The sequence below is a fragment of the Coregonus lavaretus genome (assembly GCF_964263955.1).
Source record: "Coregonus lavaretus genome assembly, chromosome: 5".
NCBI lineage: Eukaryota > Metazoa > Chordata > Actinopteri > Salmoniformes > Salmonidae > Coregonus > Coregonus lavaretus.
This window is the reverse complement of record NC_139992.1, coordinates 57,799,304-57,821,393: the sequence shown is the minus strand read 5'-3', so window position 1 is coordinate 57,821,393 and position 22,090 is coordinate 57,799,304. Positions and strand designations below refer to the sequence as shown.

At 42.1% G+C, this 22,090-nt stretch overlaps 1 protein-coding gene across 1 annotated transcript in view; it reads right to left on the bottom strand.

The window, feature by feature from the left end:
* Nucleotides 1-7,058: 7,058 nt before the first annotated feature.
* The window catches only part of LOC311128931 (caveolae-associated protein 2-like), a 38,179-nt gene continuing 23,147 nt past the window's right edge, over nucleotides 7,059-22,090 (bottom strand). Inside the window, exon 4 of the mRNA XM_084161167.1 lies at nucleotides 7,059-9,897. Within this exon, the coding sequence (XP_084017293.1) occupies nucleotides 9,031-9,897 (867 nt within the window). The 3' untranslated portion in view covers nucleotides 7,059-9,030. The remainder of the gene's footprint in view (nucleotides 9,898-22,090) is intronic.

Here is a 22,090-nt window from a genome sequence, read left to right as displayed (position 1 = left end):
TCTTGACCTTTAATGTTGTACAACTTAAATGGTGGAACATACCCACTTGCCATACTCAGGCAACAAATCAAGATTGTAATATATGGTCATATATATATTGGTCATTTAGCAGACACTCTTATCCAGAGCGGTTACTGGCACAACGCTCTTAACCACTAAGCTACCTGCCTGAATGCTTTGTTATGTTGATGACTTTACCCCCATCACTTTCTCATGATGTCAATGTTGATCATAAAGCAAGAAATCAAGTAAACATTTCACTGTTAGTCTACACCTGTTGTTTACGAAGCATGTGACTAATACAATTAGATTAGATTTCATTAGTTTTCTTATCAGAGTAGCCCATGTGTGCTGTTGGTTGGATCATCCCAATTCTCATTCCACACATGTTCACTTTTGTAAACTGTCAGATGAATTGTGTATGAGGCATTTACATATTACATTTTAAAGGTTGAAACTCAGCTAGCCCCTCTCAGGTATTTGCTCTGCAAGATTCAACAATCCTTTGCTACTTGCTTCAGAGGACTGAGCTTTTGTACCACCAATGGTTTAAGTGAAGATTGAGATGTTGTAAACTGATCCTAGATCAGTAATACAGGACTTGGTGTGGCAAATGAAGAAACACAAGTGACAGACTCCAGCGGTTGTTACTAATCTTTATTTACGTATTGTGATGCTGAACTCGAGCATATCAATTACAAGTAGACTCTATAGGAAGAAAATGCATTACAGTAAATGTTGCTAAGAGTTTTCTGCCATGGAGAAATAATCTATTTGGCTTCAGGGATTACAACTGGGGGAAATTATGTGACTAAATAAGGTATAATCTGAAAACAAAATATTACAGTAACAAAACTAGTACTCCATGTATGGGACTTGTTACCTGTGACATTCACCACTTATACCATGAGAGCCGATGTGTGGTGAGCTTTTCTGGCATGAAATGGATGCTGTGCATCACCCAGGTTGGTGCTGCTACTGTACACAATGGTGGCAGGTGGGGTGCGTTACTCCCATGCAATGTAAAGCACTATGAAGCTTATTGAAAAGCGCTGGGAAAATGCCTTCTTCCTCCACCATAGGTTCCATTGTTCAAAGTTCAAACACTTTTCATCAGCCAATGAAACACCATGGAATATTTATAGGAAGGCCTTCTTGTCTCTGTTTCCCGCTAAAGCGCTGTTGAAAGATTTTGAATTTTGGTCACATGCATTGGATTCTTTGTTTGTTTACCAGACCTCCGTAATGACTAACAGCCCTTCCCTTGCATATTTTTTTATATGAGAACAAATTAGGTTGGAGATATACTGGGGGAATGTAGGGTTCAACTTCAGGATCAAAAGTGGTATTTCATGTGTTTACCTGGGATGTGAACCCGGGACATATTTCTGTTTTGAAAATGTGACAAATGGTGGCCCTGGTTGCAATGCCATGATATTTTACACTTTTAAGTATAGCTTGTGTTAAAAAACGAAAGGCCATGCATGTGCGCAAACGGGTGGACACACTTCTCTGTTCAGCTTATGCCTCCCTTCCCTCAAAACTCATTCCCTTATTTTTCCAGATTCTCCCCCCTTCTCCAGAATTGTGCATTTCCACTCTCCCTGTCATGGATTTCAAATAATTTAATTGGTGTTAGCATCAGCTGGAGGGAGTTTCCACCATTGTTAGATCCATGACACGGAATGTAGAGAATCAGGACGCAACATGTCTCTTTCTGTCTTCTACTCCCACTGTCCAAAAAATGCCTTTATTTAACTTATCTACCCTCCTTATCCAAACCTCTACCCTCCTTACCCCTCCCCTTCTCTACCCTCCCTTCTCTATCACCCACCTCATCTCCCCCCTACCCTCCCTCTCAGTGGGCCAGTGCCCAGGTGCCTCCCCGGGGGCAACACACCTATGGCCCATGAGGACCCCCGTTCCCCCTGCCGCCATGTCTCGGCAGCGAGGGCAGTGGATGAAAAATGGTCTGCCAATGAGTCATCTGTCAAACCCAAGAATGCCTCTCTGCTTCTTCTTCTCTTTCTCTCTTCTCTCTCTCTCGCCGGAGAGATAGGGGAACAATCAGTACATAATCTACTCAATGGTTTCATTCTTTTGTTTATTACATTTCATTAGGCACTTATATATCTCGGAGGCCCCTAAAGTGTGTACTAGGCACTGACTAATCTTGGTTACCAAGAAGTTTAATTATTTCGCGAAAGTTTGTCAGTTGCCGTTAACAATTCTGATTACCTTAGTGCAAAGGAAGGAAGTAACGTCTCCTCCCTCGCAAATGGAAACTCTCAACCAAATCCCTCCATTATGCTAATGTCACCCATGTTTATCATAGCCAAAAAGAAACAACAAAAATTATGAATATTTACAATATGGACAATTTTGTGGTTGTGGAATCTAGTGGAAACCGTTTATTGGGCTTGAAAATCACTGCACCAGTTTAAGCACTGCCTTCACCCAATCCTGATTTGTTCAAATAATCAATGACGGAAACCCAAAATCAGGAACTACTGCTGCTCGTAATCACATACTGTAATTCTACGTGAGCATTGACAGATTCTCACCGTTTCATGTCCATGAGAATCTGTCCGCGAGAGATTAGGCACTGACTGGCTGCAAGGCACTAGTCGTCAGAAAGGGGATGCTAACCATGAAGTTCAGGCTGATATATACCCACTACACAGGGGTTTAAATTCCTTTCCCTCCATCATATGGATATGAAACAGTATACCCAGTTTAAAAAAACAGCATAGACCAGCATACATTTCAAGCTGGTACATGCTGGTCTATGTTGGTCCATGCTGGTCTATGCTGGTCAATGCTGGTTGGATGCTGGTCAAACTGGTCTGACCAGCATGGTCTAGCTGGTTATGCTGACAGTTGTTTTTTTTGCTGGTGACCAGCCTTTGTTGTGATTTCCCTGCTTCATTCTATAGCTAGAGGAGTGGTTTAATCCATTTTCTGAGTGTATATAACCAGCTTCTCAGGCTCCATCTCAGTGTGCTTCATTCTATAGCTAGAGGACTCCTGATATCTCCAGGAGTGATAAGTATAATTTTTTTTGGTCTTTATCTGTTGTGGTCTAATACTGTCTTTTTGCTAGCTAGGGCAATCTACTTTAAATGCCGCCTATCTTCCCAGTGGCCTGCTTGGTGTGTGAACTGCTGACTGCTCATAATTTGCAGATAGTTGTTGACACATCAACCAGGATCAAGGGGTAGGGACATTTGTGACTTATTTTGGTAATCAGTGGCTGTATTGGAGGGAAAGTGGTTTCACCTCTCCTTGGCAATCAGCAATTAGTACAGGGAGGTGTGCTCATCACCTCTGCTAGGCAGTTAGCAATTAGTGTTAGTTCGTCAGTCTCCTGGTTTCTCAGCGTCGGCTGTGTCAGAGGCGGTAGTGTCGCAAAACTAAGGCTGTCGCCAAAACAAAGACTGTTCTGCGGATTTCTTCGAGGAAGAGAGGAAGGCTGTCACGGTTCACTACGACAGAACCCAGAAGCAGACCAGGACGAGTGTAGATCTAGATATTGTAGATCTATGTTGGCCGGGTGTGGCTCCCAATCAGAGGCAGCTGTTGATCGTTGTCTCTGATTGGGGATCATACTTAGGCAGCCATGTTGTCTACCTATGTTGTGGGATCTTGTTTCTATGTGTTTGGCTTGTCTGATGTTTAGCCTTTGGAACTTCACGTTACGTTGCTTTTGTTGTTTTGTCGGTGTTTATAAAATAAACAAACATGTACGCATACCACACTGCACCTTGGTCCAATCCTGTACTCAATGAACGTGACACACAATTTAATCCATTTAAAATTCAGGCTGTACAAAATGGGGAAAAGGTCAAGGGGTGTGAATACTTTCTTAAGGCACATGTTCTTGGTAAAAAGATGTACATGATTGCACTGCTGAAACATTAATACACTTCCGCCTAAAAGCTTGTAAATTCAAATCCCAGAGCGTTTATGCACACATTACATTAAGTGTCCCTGAGTACTGCTATTTTTATGTTGGTGTTGTCAGATAATTGTACAATTATTGACTTGATTCTGGGCAACGTGCAGAACCGTATTCTTGCCATTAAATCTGTGGCCATGATCTGTCATGCACATAGACCTGGTGGTGTAGCAGGAAGTTCAGGTCATTAGCAACAAAGAGGTTGTGAGTTCAAATCCCAAGTGAGGTATAGTCTTAAGTATCCAGCATTCAGCAGCATGCTGTCCTTTTACAACTAACACCTTCATTCAGCTGTAAAAGTTCAGTAACTTGTTGTTTACCTTACTTTCACTGCAACTAGTAGCCTTTAGTTTACCAATGCAATTAAAGGAACTTTGTAACAGTGTAGCATTTCATGGCATTAAAGGAAAACATGGTGGAGAGGGAAATAACAGGATGGTTCTTCACAACCATCACAGCAGTAAAGAACCCTTCCTAATACGAAGAAAAAAATGGTTACACATATCACCCTCACCCCTGGCAAATAACATGTTTTTTGGGGGTGGAGTTTATGCTGGTCCTGCATGGTCTAGCTGGTCAAGCTGGTCTGCAAAACCACACTCATTATTATCATATTTCCCAGCATGCTCTATTGCAGTTTGATTTTCTAGAATAATTTGATTCAATATCTGTGTTTTTGCCTGTAGATTAATTGTTTAATTAATCAATTCATTTATCTTATGCTACACAAAGATAAATAACATGTTTCTAAACTAATCAAATTTGTTAGTTGAACTTATTGCACCCGTTACTGAAACTGTTGTTCCAGTTTAGGGGGTGAACGTTATTTAATAGTAAGGATTACATGGAGAAAATTGGACCTTTCTGAAATGAAAATGGATAATCCAACCTTCATCAAAAATATATTTTAACTAAACCATCCATGAATGCTTGGAAAAAAAACAAGTGACTCTCCGTTATACCCAAAATAATAATTAAAACATAGTGGATAGCAGAGAACATGTCTATACCATTTACCCTCACTTCTTGGACAGACCAGAGCCTTAGATATGCAGTGTTAGAAAGTGTTCTTCACAACGCAGGATTTTTGATAGGGCTGCGGGCCAGAAGGTTGTGGGTTCACAGACCACCATGGACAAGAGTAGGGGTGGAAAGATCTCCTTTATAGTAAAAGCATTGCATTAATCTATCAAAGTATTTACAGGTCAGAGAAAAAAGAGCCCTTTTCCATGGCTTAACCCAACGAGAGAAGGTCACAATTGTTTTCCTAAAAGCTGTCTGGGTTTAAACATCTTCTACTGTACAGAAAGTGAATCGCTTAATCAAGTGATAGTGACAGAATTAGATTACTTCCCAAGCAAAGTAAAAAAAAATGTCCTTGCTATAGAAGGTTGTGTCTCAGCCTCTGAATGTCAAAGAAACAAAACAATGCATCCTGTAAAGCATCGCGGACCAAAGCGCTCTTATATATCACTTTATATAATTGGATCAGTTTAAATTTCTTCTAAATTTTAAGCTAACAAGGGGTAGGCCTGTGCTTTTTGCCATTTTCTTTAATTAAAAGTAGGCCTATGGCATACCCTCTCATACCCCCTCAATTCGAGTCTTGGTTTTAACTTAACTGCCCTTCACCGACACTGAATTGACTGACAAATCTATGTTTATAGCAGCCTATAGCCTAATTTAATCTGCCAAACAGGTAGGCCTACCTCTTATTTCTTAAATATGAAGAAATAGGCTCCAACACAAAGCCCTCTTGTTGTTAGTAAAGTCAAATTAATTATGCCTATTAAAATTGGACTACCTTTCAGCACCATGAGCTGTCCATTTCCAATTGATTGTGCCGCGGCTGCTGTTTCAAGTTTCAGTCACCACAATGTAAGTTACTCGAATCTGGCTTATTGTGAGGCCAATGACTCTAATCAATACGCTTGCATAATGGGCAAGAAACATTGTTTTTAATAAAATCAATTATAGTAGTAGAAAGCTTTCAAAGTTGACCTCCAGTCCTCCTTGTCATCTTCGCGCTCTCCTTCTCAAACTGAACAGAACATAGGCAATAGGACAGTCCGCGCGCAAGAGAGTGCATTTTTGGACTAGGCCTAATGAAAAATTAATTTTGGAAAAAGCCTTTGACTCTCCTCCTGAACTGCCACTGTAGGCCTACACAGCACAGCCATTGGTTAGGCAGCACACAACGTTTTTGATCAGCAAGAGCAGAGCAGGCTGGGGCTCAGGGTTGGAATACCCATTGCAGTGTGTAATGCAGCCTAGTTTTATTTACACCATGCCAGCAGCTATCTTAGAAATATTACTTTGCTTTGTGCTTTTCCGAGCATGCACTCCGTAGCCACTTGATACTGCGGAGAATCAGAGAGGAGGGGCGGTATTGGGCACACATTGATGTACAGTGAGTGCACAAAACATTAAAAGACACCTGCTCTTTCCATGTCATAGATTGACCAGGTGAATCCAGGTGAAGCTATGATCCCTTATTGATGTCACTTGTTAAATCCACTTCAATCAGTGTAGATGAAGGGGAGGAGACAGGTTGAAGAAGGATTTTTAAGCCTTTAGTCAATTGAGACATGGATTGTCTATGTGTGCCATTCAGAGGGTGAATGGGCAAGACAAAATATTTAAGTGCCTTTGAACAGTAGTAGGTGCCAGGCGCACATGTTTGTGTCAAAAACTGCAATGCTGCTGGGTTTTTCATGCTCAACAGTTCCTGTGTGTATCAAGAATGGTCCACCACCCAAAGGACATCCAGCCAACTTGACAACTGTGGAAGCATTGGAGTCAACATGGGCAAGCATCCCTGTGGAACACTTTCAACACCTTGTAGAGTCCATGTCCCGACAAAGAGGCATGGAGAAGTAGCCTTTAGTTATTATGCCCCCAGCCTCTGGAATAGCCTGCCAGAGAACCTGAGGGAGGGCTGAAACTGTAGACATATTTAAAAGTAATCTTAAAACACATCTTTTTAGCTTTGCTTTTCCTTAGGGTGCTTTTTAGTTGTTCAGTTTGTGCCATTCTTTAGTTTTTTATCTTTGTTGTGTAATAAGTATTTCACCTTTTATTTTAATTTTATTAGTTTTTTCCTGTAAAGCACATTGCGTTGCATTCATGTCTGAAATGTGCTGTATAAATAAAGCTTGATTCGATTTGATGTTCTGAGGGCAAAACCCTGGCAGTCATTCTGAATGCAAATTGTGGGTGAATAAACATTCCAATTGTTGGATATCCCCATTCAGGCTGGATTCCAATAGGAATTAGACATCACTTTGCAAGCTAGCATAATGTGACGTGATGCTGGTGGCCAGCATATTTTTAATTTTTATTTAACTAGGCAAGCCAGTTAAGAACAAATTCTTATTTACAATGACGGCCTACACCTGCCAAACATGGATGACGCTGGGCCAATTGTGCGCCGCCCTATGGGACTCCCAATCACGGCCGGATTGTGATACAGCCTTGGTCTGTAGTGACGCCTCTAGCACTGAGATGCAATGCCTTAGACCGCTGCGCCATTTGGGAGCAGTATATGCTGGTATGCTGATGACCAGTGTCCAAAACAGTGCGAAGGCTGGTCACCAGCAAAAACACAACAAAGGCTAGTCACCAACGAAAACACAATGAAGGCTGGTCACCAGCGAAAACACAACAAAGGCTGGTCACCAGTTTTTTTTTAAACATGGCTTCCAAAACAGGAATTCCTCGCTCCAGGATGGCAGTTACTCACACCAGCTTGTGTAAGTTTGAAGACTTCTGTGCGTGTAGGAGTGTGTGTGTGTGTGTGTGTGTGTGATTGTCTTTGTGGGTGCCTCAGTGCTAGTTTATCAAGTGTTTGTGTGCATGTGTGTATTTCAACCATATAAGAGTGTGTCAACATTGTTTATGTGAGTGCTATGCTAACATTAGGTGCACCGAATGCACACATGTAATCAACTCCAAAACATATATATTTTTTACAGTATATTTATGAAAGTCAGGTGACAGTACTCAATAAAGTTTGACAGTACTCAATAAACACGATTCTATATAAGTCGTTATACCTACTGATAATGCACTCCCTATAATCAAATATATACATAGACATAAGATTATGATTGCCCTGATATAGGGTGGTTTAGGAAAGTCCCAGTATGTAGAGCCTTAAGATCATAAGTCATCTTCTCCTGTCTCAATGCTGCTCCCAGTAGACGTTACCCTAAGACAGAAATATCAACTTACCCTCCCCAAAACCTTAACCATGAACCACTTTCAAGCTGTGTTTTTCAAGCTGTTTTTGTCATGAGAGCGCTGATGAGTATATATTATGGCAAATAAATGAACTAAGGTAGGTATGGCATGAAGCTGCCTCAATGCTATGGCTCCATTTTTACCCTGCACTCAGGTTGTATGGTCACATCCAGACCTGGGTCAAATACACATGTCACAAACCTCAGCCTTACACCAACCTTGCTGTAGAAACATAGCTACCCCACCATGCCAATGCCCAGACAACGGGCTACCCTTCCAAGCTGTGGGCTTTACCCTCTTTGCCAAAGATTTACCGGTATTCACACGAGGCAGGAGAACAAAGAGACTATCCGTCAGACAGACAGAGAGGCCCATGCAAAGACACACAAACAGAGAGAGATAGTTGGCTCAGCATCCTGGAGATGTGCTGTTCAGAAGCCCAGGTTCCAGTTGGGAAGGTGAGTTATAGTCCCTTGGTTTGCTGGTTCTTTTCTTAAGGTAGCCCCACAGAAGGGTAGGTAGCTATACACACCAGGCAGGAGCAACTGATGCAGGATCTCTTGATCACTCTTGATCACTCAGGTTCTCTGAATGGGAAGCTTGGTGATCTGGGATATGTCCATGGATCTCCTGGATCAATCGTACATGCAGGGCTGGAGGCATTGGAGGGCCGGGGATGCTTAGAGGCTCAGTATCATTGGCACTGGAGCTTGAGATGTAGGCAGACTGAGGATACATGGTTTGGAAAGATGGAGGGATGACTATAGTGTTGGCATGTTAACATAAAATGGCCAGGGAACGTGCAGGAGCAAAAGATGAGAGGGATGAGATTAAGAGGCTTGCTCCACAGCGATGCCAGATACAGCAGGTATGGGGGCCTTTACCTCTACCGGGCTCTCCTGCTCCTCCTCTTCCTCCTCTCCCATATCGTCACCATGCTCCGGGAGAGTGAGCCCCGGCAGACGATCGGTGGTCAGGTCACACTCAAGGCTCCCCGCTTCTCCATAGATGGTCAGCTCGGCCTCCACTCTCCCAGTGCTAGCAGGACCAGCCAGCTCCTCTCCCCCTTCCACACCCAGCCCTTCCTGGGAGTACACCTCAGCCAGGGGCAGATCCCCATCCATGCTACCCAGGGGAGGGATCTCCACGTGGGCATGCCCGCTAGGCGAGCCTCTGGGATGCAGCGAGGCCTCCCCTTCGCCGCGCAACTTTTTCATATTGAACATCATGGGCGACACCTTGAAAGAAGAGCTCTTGGCAGCGGGGCTCTTGGGGTGGTTGGGCATAAAGCTTTTCTTGATCTTCTCACGGCTCGCGGGCGGCACGATCTTGGTGCTGATCTTCGTCATTTTCTTCTCGATGCTCTGGCGCGAGAAGGCCTTTTTCAGGCTGTCCACCTTCTTCAGGCTGGAACTCTTCAGCCGGTCGGCTTTGGATCTCTCGAAGGAGGGCAGGGCCGCTTCTAGGCCCAGCGCTGCCTCTCCCTCCAGGGCTTCGTCTTCCTCGTGGAGACCCCCGGTGTCATTGTCGGAAGAGTACAGGCTGATGTTATGGAGACCCTCCTCCTGAGAGCAGTAGGCATCCGTGCCGGTGACGGATGGGGTGGGCGCCGCAGGGGCGTTGTCCTCCAGCTGGCTGGCCTGGGGGGTCTTGCGGGAGTCCTTGATGAACATGCTGGAGGGGATCTCGTTGTCTTCCTGGAGAACAGAGGGGAGGGGAGAGGACGGTATTATGATTAGGAAGGTGGAGGAATGGGATGATCACTTGAACCAAGCCTCAGGTTACAACTTATTAATCAAGAGGATGAACACAAAACCATGCACACTATAATTGTGTATGGTTATCAGATATAAGCATCAGCATTAAAGATACCGATAACTTCCCAAATAAAGGAAACAATATAAAGTGTCTTTAATAGGGCATTGGGCCACCACGAGCCTTGGCATAGATTCTACAAGTGTCTGGAACTCTATTGGAGTTATGCGACGCCCTTCTTCCACGAGAAATTCCATCATTTGGTGTTTTGTTGATGGTGGTGGAAAACACTGTCTCAGATGTCTCTCTAGAATCTCCCATAAGTATTCATTGGGTTCATTGAGTTGAGATCTGGTGACTGAGACGCGCGCACACACACTCACACACACACTCACACTCACACTCACACTCACACACTTTAAACCCCATATGCTCATTTGAGACCCCTCTTTCAAAGACACTGAGATCTCTTCTTCTAACCATGGTAACCAAAATAATGGGCAAAACTGGGCATTTTTATACATGACCCTAAGCATGATGAGATGTTAATTGCTTAATTAACTCAGGAAACACACCTGTGTGGAAGCACCTGCTTTCCGTATACTTTGTATCCCTCATTAACTCAAGGGTTTTTCTTTATTTTGGCAGTTACCGGTACGTAGATACTGTATATCAAAAGCAGATAGAACTTAGTCTAGTTCGATCTTTAACTTAAATCAAACCCTGTATGTGCACTGCTAGAGGACAGTGCCTTCAGAAAGTATTCATACCCCTTGACTTATTCCACATTTTGTTGTGTTACAGCCTGAATTCAAAATCGTTTTCTCACCCATCTTCACACAATACCCCACAATGACAAAATGAAAACATGTTTCAGAAATCTTTGCAAAGATATTGAAAATGATATTCAGAAATATCTTATTTACATAAGTATTCACACCCCTGAGTCAATACATACATACAGATTACAGCTGTGAGTCTTTCTGGGTAAGTCTCTAAGATTTCACACCTGGATTGTACAATATCTGCACATTATTCTTTTTTTAAACTCTTCAAGCTCTGTCAAATTGGTTGTTGATAACTGCTAGACAGCCATTTTAAAGCTGATTTAAGTTAAAACTGTAACTAGGCCACTCAGGAACATTCAATGTCAGTGTATATTTGGCCTTGTGTTTTAGGTTATTGTGCTGCTGAAAGGTGTCTCACAGTGTCTGTTGGAAAGCAGAATAAACCAGGTTTTCCTCTAGGATTATGCCTGTGCTTAGCTCTATTTGTTTCCTTTTACCCCCAAAAAATATCCATAGACAAGCATACCCATAACATGATGCAGCCACCACCATGCTTGAAAATGTGAAGAGTGGTACTCAGGAATGTGTTGTGCTGGATTTGCCCAAAATATAACACTTTGTATTCAGGACATAAAGTTCATTTCTTTGCCAAATTCTTTGCAGTGTTACTTTAGTGCCTTATTGCAAACAGGATACAGGCTTCTTTCTTTTCACTCTGTCATTTAGTTAGTATTGGAGTAACTACAATGTTGTTGATCCATCGTCAGTTTTCTCCTATCACAGCCATTAAACTCTGTAACAGTTTTAAAGTCACCATAGGCCTGGTGAAATCTGGTGAAATCCCTGAGCAGTTTCCTTCTTCTCCGGCAATTGAATTAGGAAGGACACCTGTATTTTTGTAGTGTCTGGTGTATTGATACACCATCCAAAGTGTAATTAATAACTTTATCATGCTCAAAGGGATATTCAATGTCTGCTTTTTTTTACCCATCTACCAATAGGTGCCCTTCTTTGCAAGGCATTGGAAAACCTCCCTGGTCTTTGTGATTGAATCTGTGTTTGAAATTCACTGCTCGACTGAGGGACCTTACAGATAATTGTATGTGTGGGGTACAGACATTAGGTAGTCATTCAAAATCAAATTATTGCACACAGTGAGTGCACATTTTTACTCCTGAACGTATTTAGGCTTGCCATAACAAAGGGGTTGAATACTTATTGACTCAAGACATTTCATCTTTTCATTTTTATTTAATTTGACATTATGGGGGTATTGTGTGCAGGCCAGTGACACAATTAAATCAATTTTAGATTCAGGCTGTAACACAACAAAATGTGGAAAAAGTAAAAGGGTGTGAATACTTTCTGAAGGCACTCTCCAATCCTCTCCCAGAATGAATTTTTCCTTCATAATCACGTAATTTGAAAAATTAAAGGTATGACATTTTTAGGCAACTAAACTCTCTTGGGAATATTTCTAAGCAGACACTAACATAGGTTATTGGTCAGGTACACATATTTTGCAGACATTATCGCTGGTGCAGCAAAATGTTTATGAGTCTAGCTCCAAAAGTGCAGTAATACCGAGCAATACAAAACAATACAAACAAATCCCACAAAAAAATAAAATAAAAAAAATATCAGAATGAGCAATGTCAGAGTTCGGAATATAAATATCAACTTCACAGTACATAATTTGTCGCTGTATGCTTTGGCAGCCATAAACGGATGTCAAGGTTCAAGTGTTTAATAAAAACCCAAATGACAGTTGGTGGTTTGTCATTTCAGTCGGGCTGACAGCATCCAGAGCAGTAGTTACTCAACAGTACCAGTTACAGGTACCAGCCACATCACCCTATAGTTCACAATCTACAGAACTATGAGTGTGTGCTTGTATGTGTGTGCTTGTGTGTGTGTGTGTGTGCGAGCTTGTGTGTGCCCCCCTGGGGCCTCTCCACTGACTGTGGATCAACTAAAACCCTTCCTTATGGGCTTCTCCCCACCCGTACTCCCACAAACAGCACTCCTTCACACACCATGGAGATTTACACAGAGTAAGCCCCTATTCAGTCAGACCAAAATAGTATTCTATTGTTGCTGAAAAAAATTACATTTGGATTCTTGCACTCAACAAAACAATGTTTACAGCGCAAATACACATAACGCCCTGGTCAAATAAACCAATAAAAATCGGATCAATCAAAAACATGTCTGGAGATGAAATGAAAAGAAACTTGGCTTCATGTTGATTCAAACATGTCTTTTTGCAACTATCTCCTTAAAAAATGCACTCAGGGCTCAAGATATGCCGGTGTAACATGAACTTCTATGTAAATCATGCGTTGATGTCAAAAGTGGATTTGCTCAAAAGTTTGAGTTATGTATCTCAAGTTAGGATTCAGTAAATCACCCAGAGTGGAAAATAAGTATGTTTGTGTGCGCTTGTGTGTTTGTGCATGTGTGTTAGAAACTAGGAGTATATGTGCCCTCCAGAATCTATTACACAGCATGGAAAAATGCTGGAAGCTAGAGGAAGGATGCAACACATTGCTTTTAGGACCATGTCATGTGTCAATAGGCTGTCATTAGTGCAATGTTAGGGACTGGACCAACCAGAAGGACAGGAAGAGCCCCTCCCACCCTGTTCATCACTCACTCACCACCAATTGCATGCCCTCCTTGGAAAGAACACCAATCAGTCACCCTTAAAAGTCCAACCAGTCAACCAATAGCATGTTTTTCATAAATGTGAATTATTCTTGACAGACTCTTTTTTTGAGTTGTTGACTGCGACACATGGATGATGTATTTTTTAAGTGTAATGAGTTACAGAAAACACAAGTATGTTAATGTACCATGTTACTTTGAGGGGGAAAAAACCTGGGTCATGTACATTAGGGCATGCAACTTAAAATGCTTTAAACACTGGGCGACGGGAAAAACCAAAATGAGTCCAGGTATTCACTCCCTGTTTCAGTCCGTTCACGTCCATTTGGTGCCTAATTAAGGTCTATTGACCAAAACATTGCTTTGACATCCATTAAACACATTGTGGAGCATGCAGGAATGCCAGTGTGTTAGTGTCACAGGTGTAGAGAGGAGTAGGCAGTTGCAGGTTTAGAACTACTGAATTTATTCAAGCACCATAGATCAAAGCGGGACGAAACCCAAACGCTGTTGTGCTCAAAATATATCTTCATAAACAAAAGGCACTGGGTGAACCCAAAGTGCAAACTATAAAGTACTCAGGAGATAGTAAGCACGATTCCTCTCAGGAAAACAAGTAACATATACAATTGCCGAAAAAGACAAATGGCTGAGGGAGTTTATGAGTGAAGGGCGTTTGCCAGCAGCAGTTTCGGCAGCAGCTAGAAGGCCGGCGACGCCGAACGCCTGAGCTGGACAGGAGGGGGAGCCAAAGCCAAGGGTGGTGTGACATGGAGTTTATTTTTTGTCAAACATTGAGATTCTATGAACAACTCTTTTAATTTAGAGGATTTTATTTACTTTTGTGGTGGAAAAGATTGTACAAGTGGTGTAGGTCTAGTGCCCAGAAGATAACACATGAAATGATCATATAACACTTATTTGCAATGGGGTCTTCAACGGTGCTTCATATCAGACATACCTCATCACAAAGCAACCAACAATCAACCAATAATCAATCATAGCAAATCAACCAATCATAGCAAATCAATAAACAAAATAAACAACAAATAATCATACATTACCGTCCCTAACGAAATATTTGAAACTCTACTCCACCTTGAGAAATCAAATTAAATACCATAGATACATACCCCTGTTTGTTTTATTAACCTGCAGATACCAGATACATAGGACCTTATCTAAGCCACACACTGCATGATTCACAGCTCAGGTCAAATCAGGCGGATGCCAAGCATGTGCAGCTTCCAGTGACGGTGGAGGTAAATCTGTCATCAGTGTTCTGTTCTCTCGTGTTCATCATCAGGACTAAGAAAGTTTTTCATTTAGAGGCCGCGGATTCACAGTTTCAGTAATTTGTCAAAGCCTCCATTCATAGTCAATTACACAGCCACTACCAAAGCTTTCGAGCTTTATTGTGTTATCCTTGATTATTTTTTATTGTATGTGGAGGCCTCTCCGGCTGAAACGCTCTTATGTATGTTTAAAAAATGGTCTAATAAATTCATCAATCAATCAATCCATGCGGTATACTTAAGCAAGAAGGCACGAGGGGGTGTGGTATATGGCCAATATACCACAGCTAAGGGCTGTTCTTATGCACGACGCAACGCATAGTGCCTGGATACAGGTCTGCGCCTATACCGTGTGTCTCCCATCCTCCTACATTTTTCAAGTCACCAGCCTCCACTGATGTGTATTTGTGCCAACTGTCAGTGGAAGTGTTGTACCAGTTTAAGTAGTTGATGGTTATGTTGTCAACGGTTGAGCACCTCTTTTAACACTGTCAGTTCTGCCATCTTTGTAAGAGCATATGACATTAAAGAGGTGCGCTGTTAAGAGGTTACTGTGCATTTCACAGTGACTTAATGGAAGTTAGTTGTCTGGAAAATGCTGTGAATATTGTTTTACCTCTCTAACAACCAGGTTTCAGTAAGTTATTGTAAAATTCACAGTAACTTAATAGCCACACTGTAAAAAATTTAACTTGTTTTTACGGTAACTTACTGGCAGCAAGTTATCTGTAAGTTACTGTGCAGAAAGGTACAGTATGTTACCGTAAATTCCCAAAACACTTTGGTTTAACAATACATTACTGTAAAGAAAGCACTTAACATATTTTCATAGGCTACATATAGCCTACCATTTGTATTTTATATTTACACCTTTGCTTATTCAATCTGGTCACTAACATAGCCCCTACGGCATTGCATCAAATTCTTGTTTCAAAAACATATAATCTGTGCTTCAAAACCAAAAGGTTATGCGTCTTGACTGTTGACCAATGACCAGTCATCAACCTTGGCAAAGGCGGTCGCAAATATCCAGATTAGTGACCAGAAAGTGCTTGTCTAGTTTTGCCTGCCAAAAACAGAGTAGCCTACCTACGTTAATATTAACCATATACAATTCAGTTTAGCAATCTGCTACGGACACATCTTTGCCAGAACAATAGGCTGCCTGGTTTTCATTGAGAATTTTCATATTTCAGATAGGCCTAGTTTGGGTGGGTTATAATTACACTGAACAAAAATATAAACACAAAATGTAAAGTGTTGGTCCAAAGTTTCATGAGCTGAAATAAAACCAGAAATGGTCCATATGCACAAGAAGCTTATTGGTTTAAATCCCGGTTAGTGAGCATTTCTCTTTTGCCGAGATAATACATCCACCTGACAGTTGTGGCATATCAAGAAGCTGATTAAACAGCATGATCATTACACAGGTGCACCTTGTGCTGTGGACAATAAAAGGCCACTCTAAAATGTGCAGTTTTGTCACACAACACAATGCCACAGATGTCTCAAGTTTTGAGGGAGCGTGCAATTGGCATGCTGACTGCAGGAATGTCCACCAGAGCTGTTGCCAGAGAATTGAATGTTCATTTCTCTACCATAAGCCACCTCCAACGTCATTTTAGAGAATTTGGCAGTACGTCAAACCGGTCTCACAACTGCAGACCACGTGTAACCACGCCAGCCCAGAACCTGGCTTCTTCACCGGCGGGATCGTCTGAGACCAGCCACCCAGACAGCTTATGAAACTGTGGGTTTACACAACCGAAGAATTTCTGCACAAACTGTCAGAAACCGTCTCTGGAAAGCTCCTGTGTGCTCGTCATCCTCACCATGATCTTGACCTGACTGCAGTTCGGCGTCATAACCGACTTCAGTGGGCAAATGCTTACCTTCAATGGCCACTGACACACTGGAGAAGTGTGCTCTTCACGGATGAATCGCAGTTTCAGCTGTACCAGGCAGATGGCAGACACTGTGTATGGCGTTGTGTGGGCGAGCTGTTTGCTGATGTCAACGTTGTGAGCAGAGTGCCCCATGGTGACGGTGGGGTTATGTTATGGGTAGGCATAAGCTACGGACAACAAACACATTTACATTTTATCAATGGCAATTTTAAAGCACAGAGATACCGTGATGAGATCCTGAGGTCCATTGTCGTGCCATTCATCCGCCGACATCACATCATGTTTTAGCATGATAATGCACAGCCCCATGTCGCAAGGATCTTTACACAATTCCTGGAAGCTGAAAATGTCCCAGTTCTTCCATGGCCTGCATATTCACCAGACATTTCACCCATTGAGCATGTTTGGGATGCTCTGGATTGACTTTTACGACAGCGTGTTCCAGTTCCCGCCAATATCTAACAACTTCGCACATCCATTGAAGAGGAGTGGGACAACATTCCACAGGCCACAATCAACACCCTGATCAACTCAATACGAAGGAGATGTTTTTTTTTTTTTAAGGTATCTGTGACTAACAGATGCATATCTGTATTCCCAATCATGTGAATCTATAGATTAGTGCCTAATTTATTTATTTCAATTGATTGAACTGTAACTCACTTGTAACGCTCGTCGTAGAGAGTAGACCAATGCGCAGCGTTGGTTGCGAACATACTTAACTTTATTATCTTAAGTGATAATATAACAACAAAACAATAAACGAAACGTGCAGTCCTACGGTTAACACAGAAACAAACCAAACGGAAACAAGATCCCACAAACACTAAGGGGAACAGACTGTTTAAATATGGCTCCCAATCAGAGACAACCAGCAACAGCTGACACTCGTTGCCTCTGATTGGGAGCCACTCTGGCCAACATAGAAAATCAACAACTAGAACTCCCACACAGAACATAAACACATAGAATCTACACACCCTGGCTCAACATATAGAGTCCCCAGAGCCAGGGTGTGACATCACTACTATGTTTGAAATTGTTGCATGTTGCGTTTATATTTATGTTCAGTGCATATGGAAAGTATTCAGACCCCTTCTCTTTTTCCACATTTTGTTACCTTACAGCCTAATTCTAAAATGGATTAAAACATGTTTTACCTTCATCAATCTACACACAATACCCCATAATGACATTGCAAAAACAGGTTTTTAGAATTTTGTAAAAAAATGTATACACTACCAGTCAAAAGTTTGGACACACCTACTCATTCAAGGTTTTTTCTTTATTGTATTTTATTTTACATTGTAGAATAATAGTGAAGACATCAAAACTATGAAATAACACATATTGAATCATGTAGTAATCAAAAAAGTGTTAAACAAATAAAAATATATGTTATATTTGCACACTCTTGGCATTCTCTCAACCAGCTTCATGAGGTAGTCACCCGGAACTCATTTCAATTAACAGGTAAGCCTTCTTAAAAGTTAATTTGTGGAATTTCCACCTTATAATCTGTGAAATATCCACCTGTGGTAAATTCAAATGATTGGACCTGATTTGAAAAGGCACACACCTGTCTATGTAAGGTCCCACAGTTGACAGTGCATGTCAGAGCAAAAACCAAGCCATGAGGTCGAAGGAATTGTCTGTAGAGCTCCGAGATAGGATTTTGTCGAGGCACAGATCCTGGGAACGGTACCAAAACATTTCTGCAGCATTGAAGGTCCCCAAGAACACAGTGGTATCCATCATACTTAAATAGGAGAAGTTTGGAACCACCAAAACTCTTCCTAGAGCTGGCCGCCCGGCCACACTGAGCAATCGGGAGAAGGGCCTTTGTCGGGGAGGTGACCAAGAACCCGATGGTCACTCTGACAGAGCTCCAGAGTTCCTCTGTGGAGATGGTAGAACCTTCCAGAAGGACAACCATCTCTGCAGCACTCAGGCCTTTATGGTAGAGGGGCCAGACGGAAGCCACTCCTCAGTAAAAGGCACATGACAGCCCGCTTGGAGTTTGCCAAAAGGCACCTAAAGGACTCTCAGACCATGAGAAACATGATTCTCTACTTTGATGAAACCAACATTGAACTCTATGGCCTGAATGCCAAGCGTCACGTCTGGAGGAAACCTGCACCATCCCTACGGTGTAGCATGGGACTGGGAGACTAGTCAGGATTGAGGGAAAGATGAACGGAGCAAAGTACAGAGAGATCCTTGATGAAAACCTGCTCCACAGCTCTCAGGACCTCTGACTGGGGCAAAGGTTCACCTTCCAACAGGACAACGACCCTATGCACACAGCCAAGACAACGCAGGAGTGGCTTTGGGACAAGTCTCTATATGTCCTTGAGTGGCCCAGCCAGAGCCCGGACTTAAACCTGATCAAACATCTCTGGAGAGACCTGAAAAGAGCTGTGCAGCGACCCATTCAACCTGACAGAATTTAAGATGATCTGCAGAGAAGAATGGGAGAAACTCCCCAAATACAGGTGTGCCAAGCTTGTAGCGTCATACCCAAGAAAACTATAGGCTGTAATCTGTAACGTAACAAAATGTGAAGAAAGTCAAGGGATCTAAATGATTTTCGAATGCACTGTACATAGACAGGTGTCTTCCTTTTCAAATCATGTCCAATCAATTGAACTTACAACAGGTGGACTCCAACCAAGTTGTAGAAACATCTCAAGGATGATCAATGGAAACAGGATGCACCTGAACTCAATTTTGTGTTTCATAGCAAAGGGTCTGAATATTTATGTAAATAAGGTATTTCAGTTTTTTATTTGTAATACATTTGCAAACATGTACTTTGTCATTATGGGGTATTGTGTGTAGAGTGAGTTGGGTTGTCATCCCAGTGACCGGCAGACTACCTTTGTCCCCACAGTTCCCAGGACCCCAGAGAGACCGAGACCCATCCTTCGATAAGAGCACACAGTGCCACCCACAGAACAGAAGCAGATCAACCGCCAAAAGCATTTCCATCGCCCTCACCTCGATTTGTATTATATATAGTTATCAAAACATATATATATATAAAATCTTACATATCTCAATTTCCACAATTCACACATAATATGTGTAATAATGTAGGCAGTTCATGCGAAGAATTGTTACCTATAACCAGTATTGGCGTTTTTCCTATTTTGTTGCATTACAACCAGTAATTGAAATTGATTTTTATTTGGAGTTCATGTAATGGACATACACAAAATAGTAAAAAAATTCAAAAAATAAATAATGTAAAAGCAGTGAGTGCATATGTATTCACCCCCTTTGCTATGAAGCCCCTAAATAAGACCTGGTGCAACCAATTACCTTCAGAAGTCACATAATTAGTTAAGTAAAGTCCACCTGTGTGCAATCGAAGTGTCACATGTTCTGTCACATGATCTCAGTATATATACACCTGTTCTGAAAGGCCCCAGAGTCTGCAACACCACTAAGTAAGGGGCACCACCAAGCAAGCGGCACCACGAAGAACAAGGAGCTCTCCAAACAGGTCAGGGACAAAGTTGTGGAGAAGTACAGATCAGGGTTGGAATATAAATATACATCCAAAACTTTGAACATCCCACGGAGCACCATTAAATCCATTAATCAGAAAATGGAAATAATATGGCACCACAACAAACCAGCCAAGAGAGGGCCGCCAACCAAAATTCACGGACCAGGCAAGGAGGGCATTAATCAGAGAGGCAACAAAGAAACCAAAGATAACCCTGAAGGAGCTGCAAAGCTCCACAGCGGAGATTGAAGTATCTGTCCATAGCACCACTTTAAGCCGTACACTCAACAGAGCTGGGCTTTACGGAAGAGTGGCCAGAGAAAAGCCATTGCTTAAAGAAAAAAATAAGCAAACACATTTGGTGTTCGCCAAAAGGCATGTGGGAGACTCCCCAAACATATGGAAGAAGGTACTCTGGTCAGATGAGACTAAAGTTGAGCTTTTTGGCCATCAAGGAAAATGCTATGTCTGGAGCAAACCCAACACCTCTCATCATCCCGGGAACACTATCCCCACAGTGAAGCATGGTGGTGGCAGCATCATGCTGTGGGGATGTTTGTCATCGGCAGGGACTGGGAAACTGGTCAGAATTGAAGGAATGATGGATGGCGCTAAATACAGGGAAATAGTGAATAGTTATGCACTCTCAAGTTTTCAGTTTTTTTTGTTCCAGCTGTTTGAAAAGGCATGCTAATCTGAGATACAAATGTGGAAAAATTGGGAAATTTGATTAACCAATGTCAAGTCCTAGCTGTTAGAGATCAGGTACACCCCCTTCCCCTGAAACACACACACGCTGGTCCCCAGTTTTGACCATTTTCCCAAGCATCTCTGTGCAGTCAGACCTTTGATCATTCCGTGCCACCAGGGCCACAGTAATTTGCCCCCTCTATGATTGTCCAAGTGTGACCACTCACTATGGGTTACTGCAGCTAGTGTTGCCACCACTGCCACTACCTGGGTGGGGGCACCCCACCGGAATCCCCACCGGCTCGGTACAAGATCATCAAGGTTCTCATTAGCAGCTTTAAGAAATTCCTTGTATATTATGCCCATCCATCAGGGGGCTTTGGCTTTGTAGGACCAACCGTGCCAGGCATGCTCAGAATCTTGAGGGGGTGGTGCTGCTTTAGTGAGTTTCTGACCGCATTCATCTTTCTGTTTTGGCTGCGGATAGGCTACTTACAGTAGGCCCATAAAACAGATAAAGCCTTCTCCTTAGTGTATGAGTTGCTCAGGTGGGTGTATAGGGTTGGGGACCATTCCATCATGATAGGACAATAAATAACTAAACTATGTATATCCCATATCTGCACAAAATTGAAAGCTCGCTCTCACGACCCCTGCTTGCTGACACACATGGGCTCTGGTATTCGCAACCATTTTCCTTTTTCACTCACTTAACTCCACACTTTTCCAAACACAAAAACACACGCCCCACCTTCCATCACAGTACACCCGCACATACCCACACACTGTGCTTTCTATGTCCTCTGTTTGCTGTGTTTTTATCCCTACCATGTTGATACTGAGTACTTTTGTGTTCCAGTTCCATATATTTGAAGATATTATTTTGCTAATTAAAGTCGAAAACAAATTATCTTACAACATTCCCTATCTTGAATGGTATAGTGTAGTTGTAGTTTATTTCTTTATCAATATTTTTATTACAATCCCTACCATGTACTGTATAGTATTGGGTGTTCCATTATTCGACTCCTCTATGGGAACTTTGTAATATTTAGAATATGTACACGTTCAAGTTTGATTTTTTCTACAACATCGCCTGGGATCTGTAGTGCTGTAAGAATTATTTCACCATGGTTTCAGGATCTTTTCCTTCTTTTTCTTTGATACCATTAAGTACCAGATTTTCTCTCATAGATCTAGTCAATCAAGTAAGGCTTCTCTCAGAAACATGCTCTCACTTAAGTTTTTTAACGTCTGTTTCAATCGTATTGACT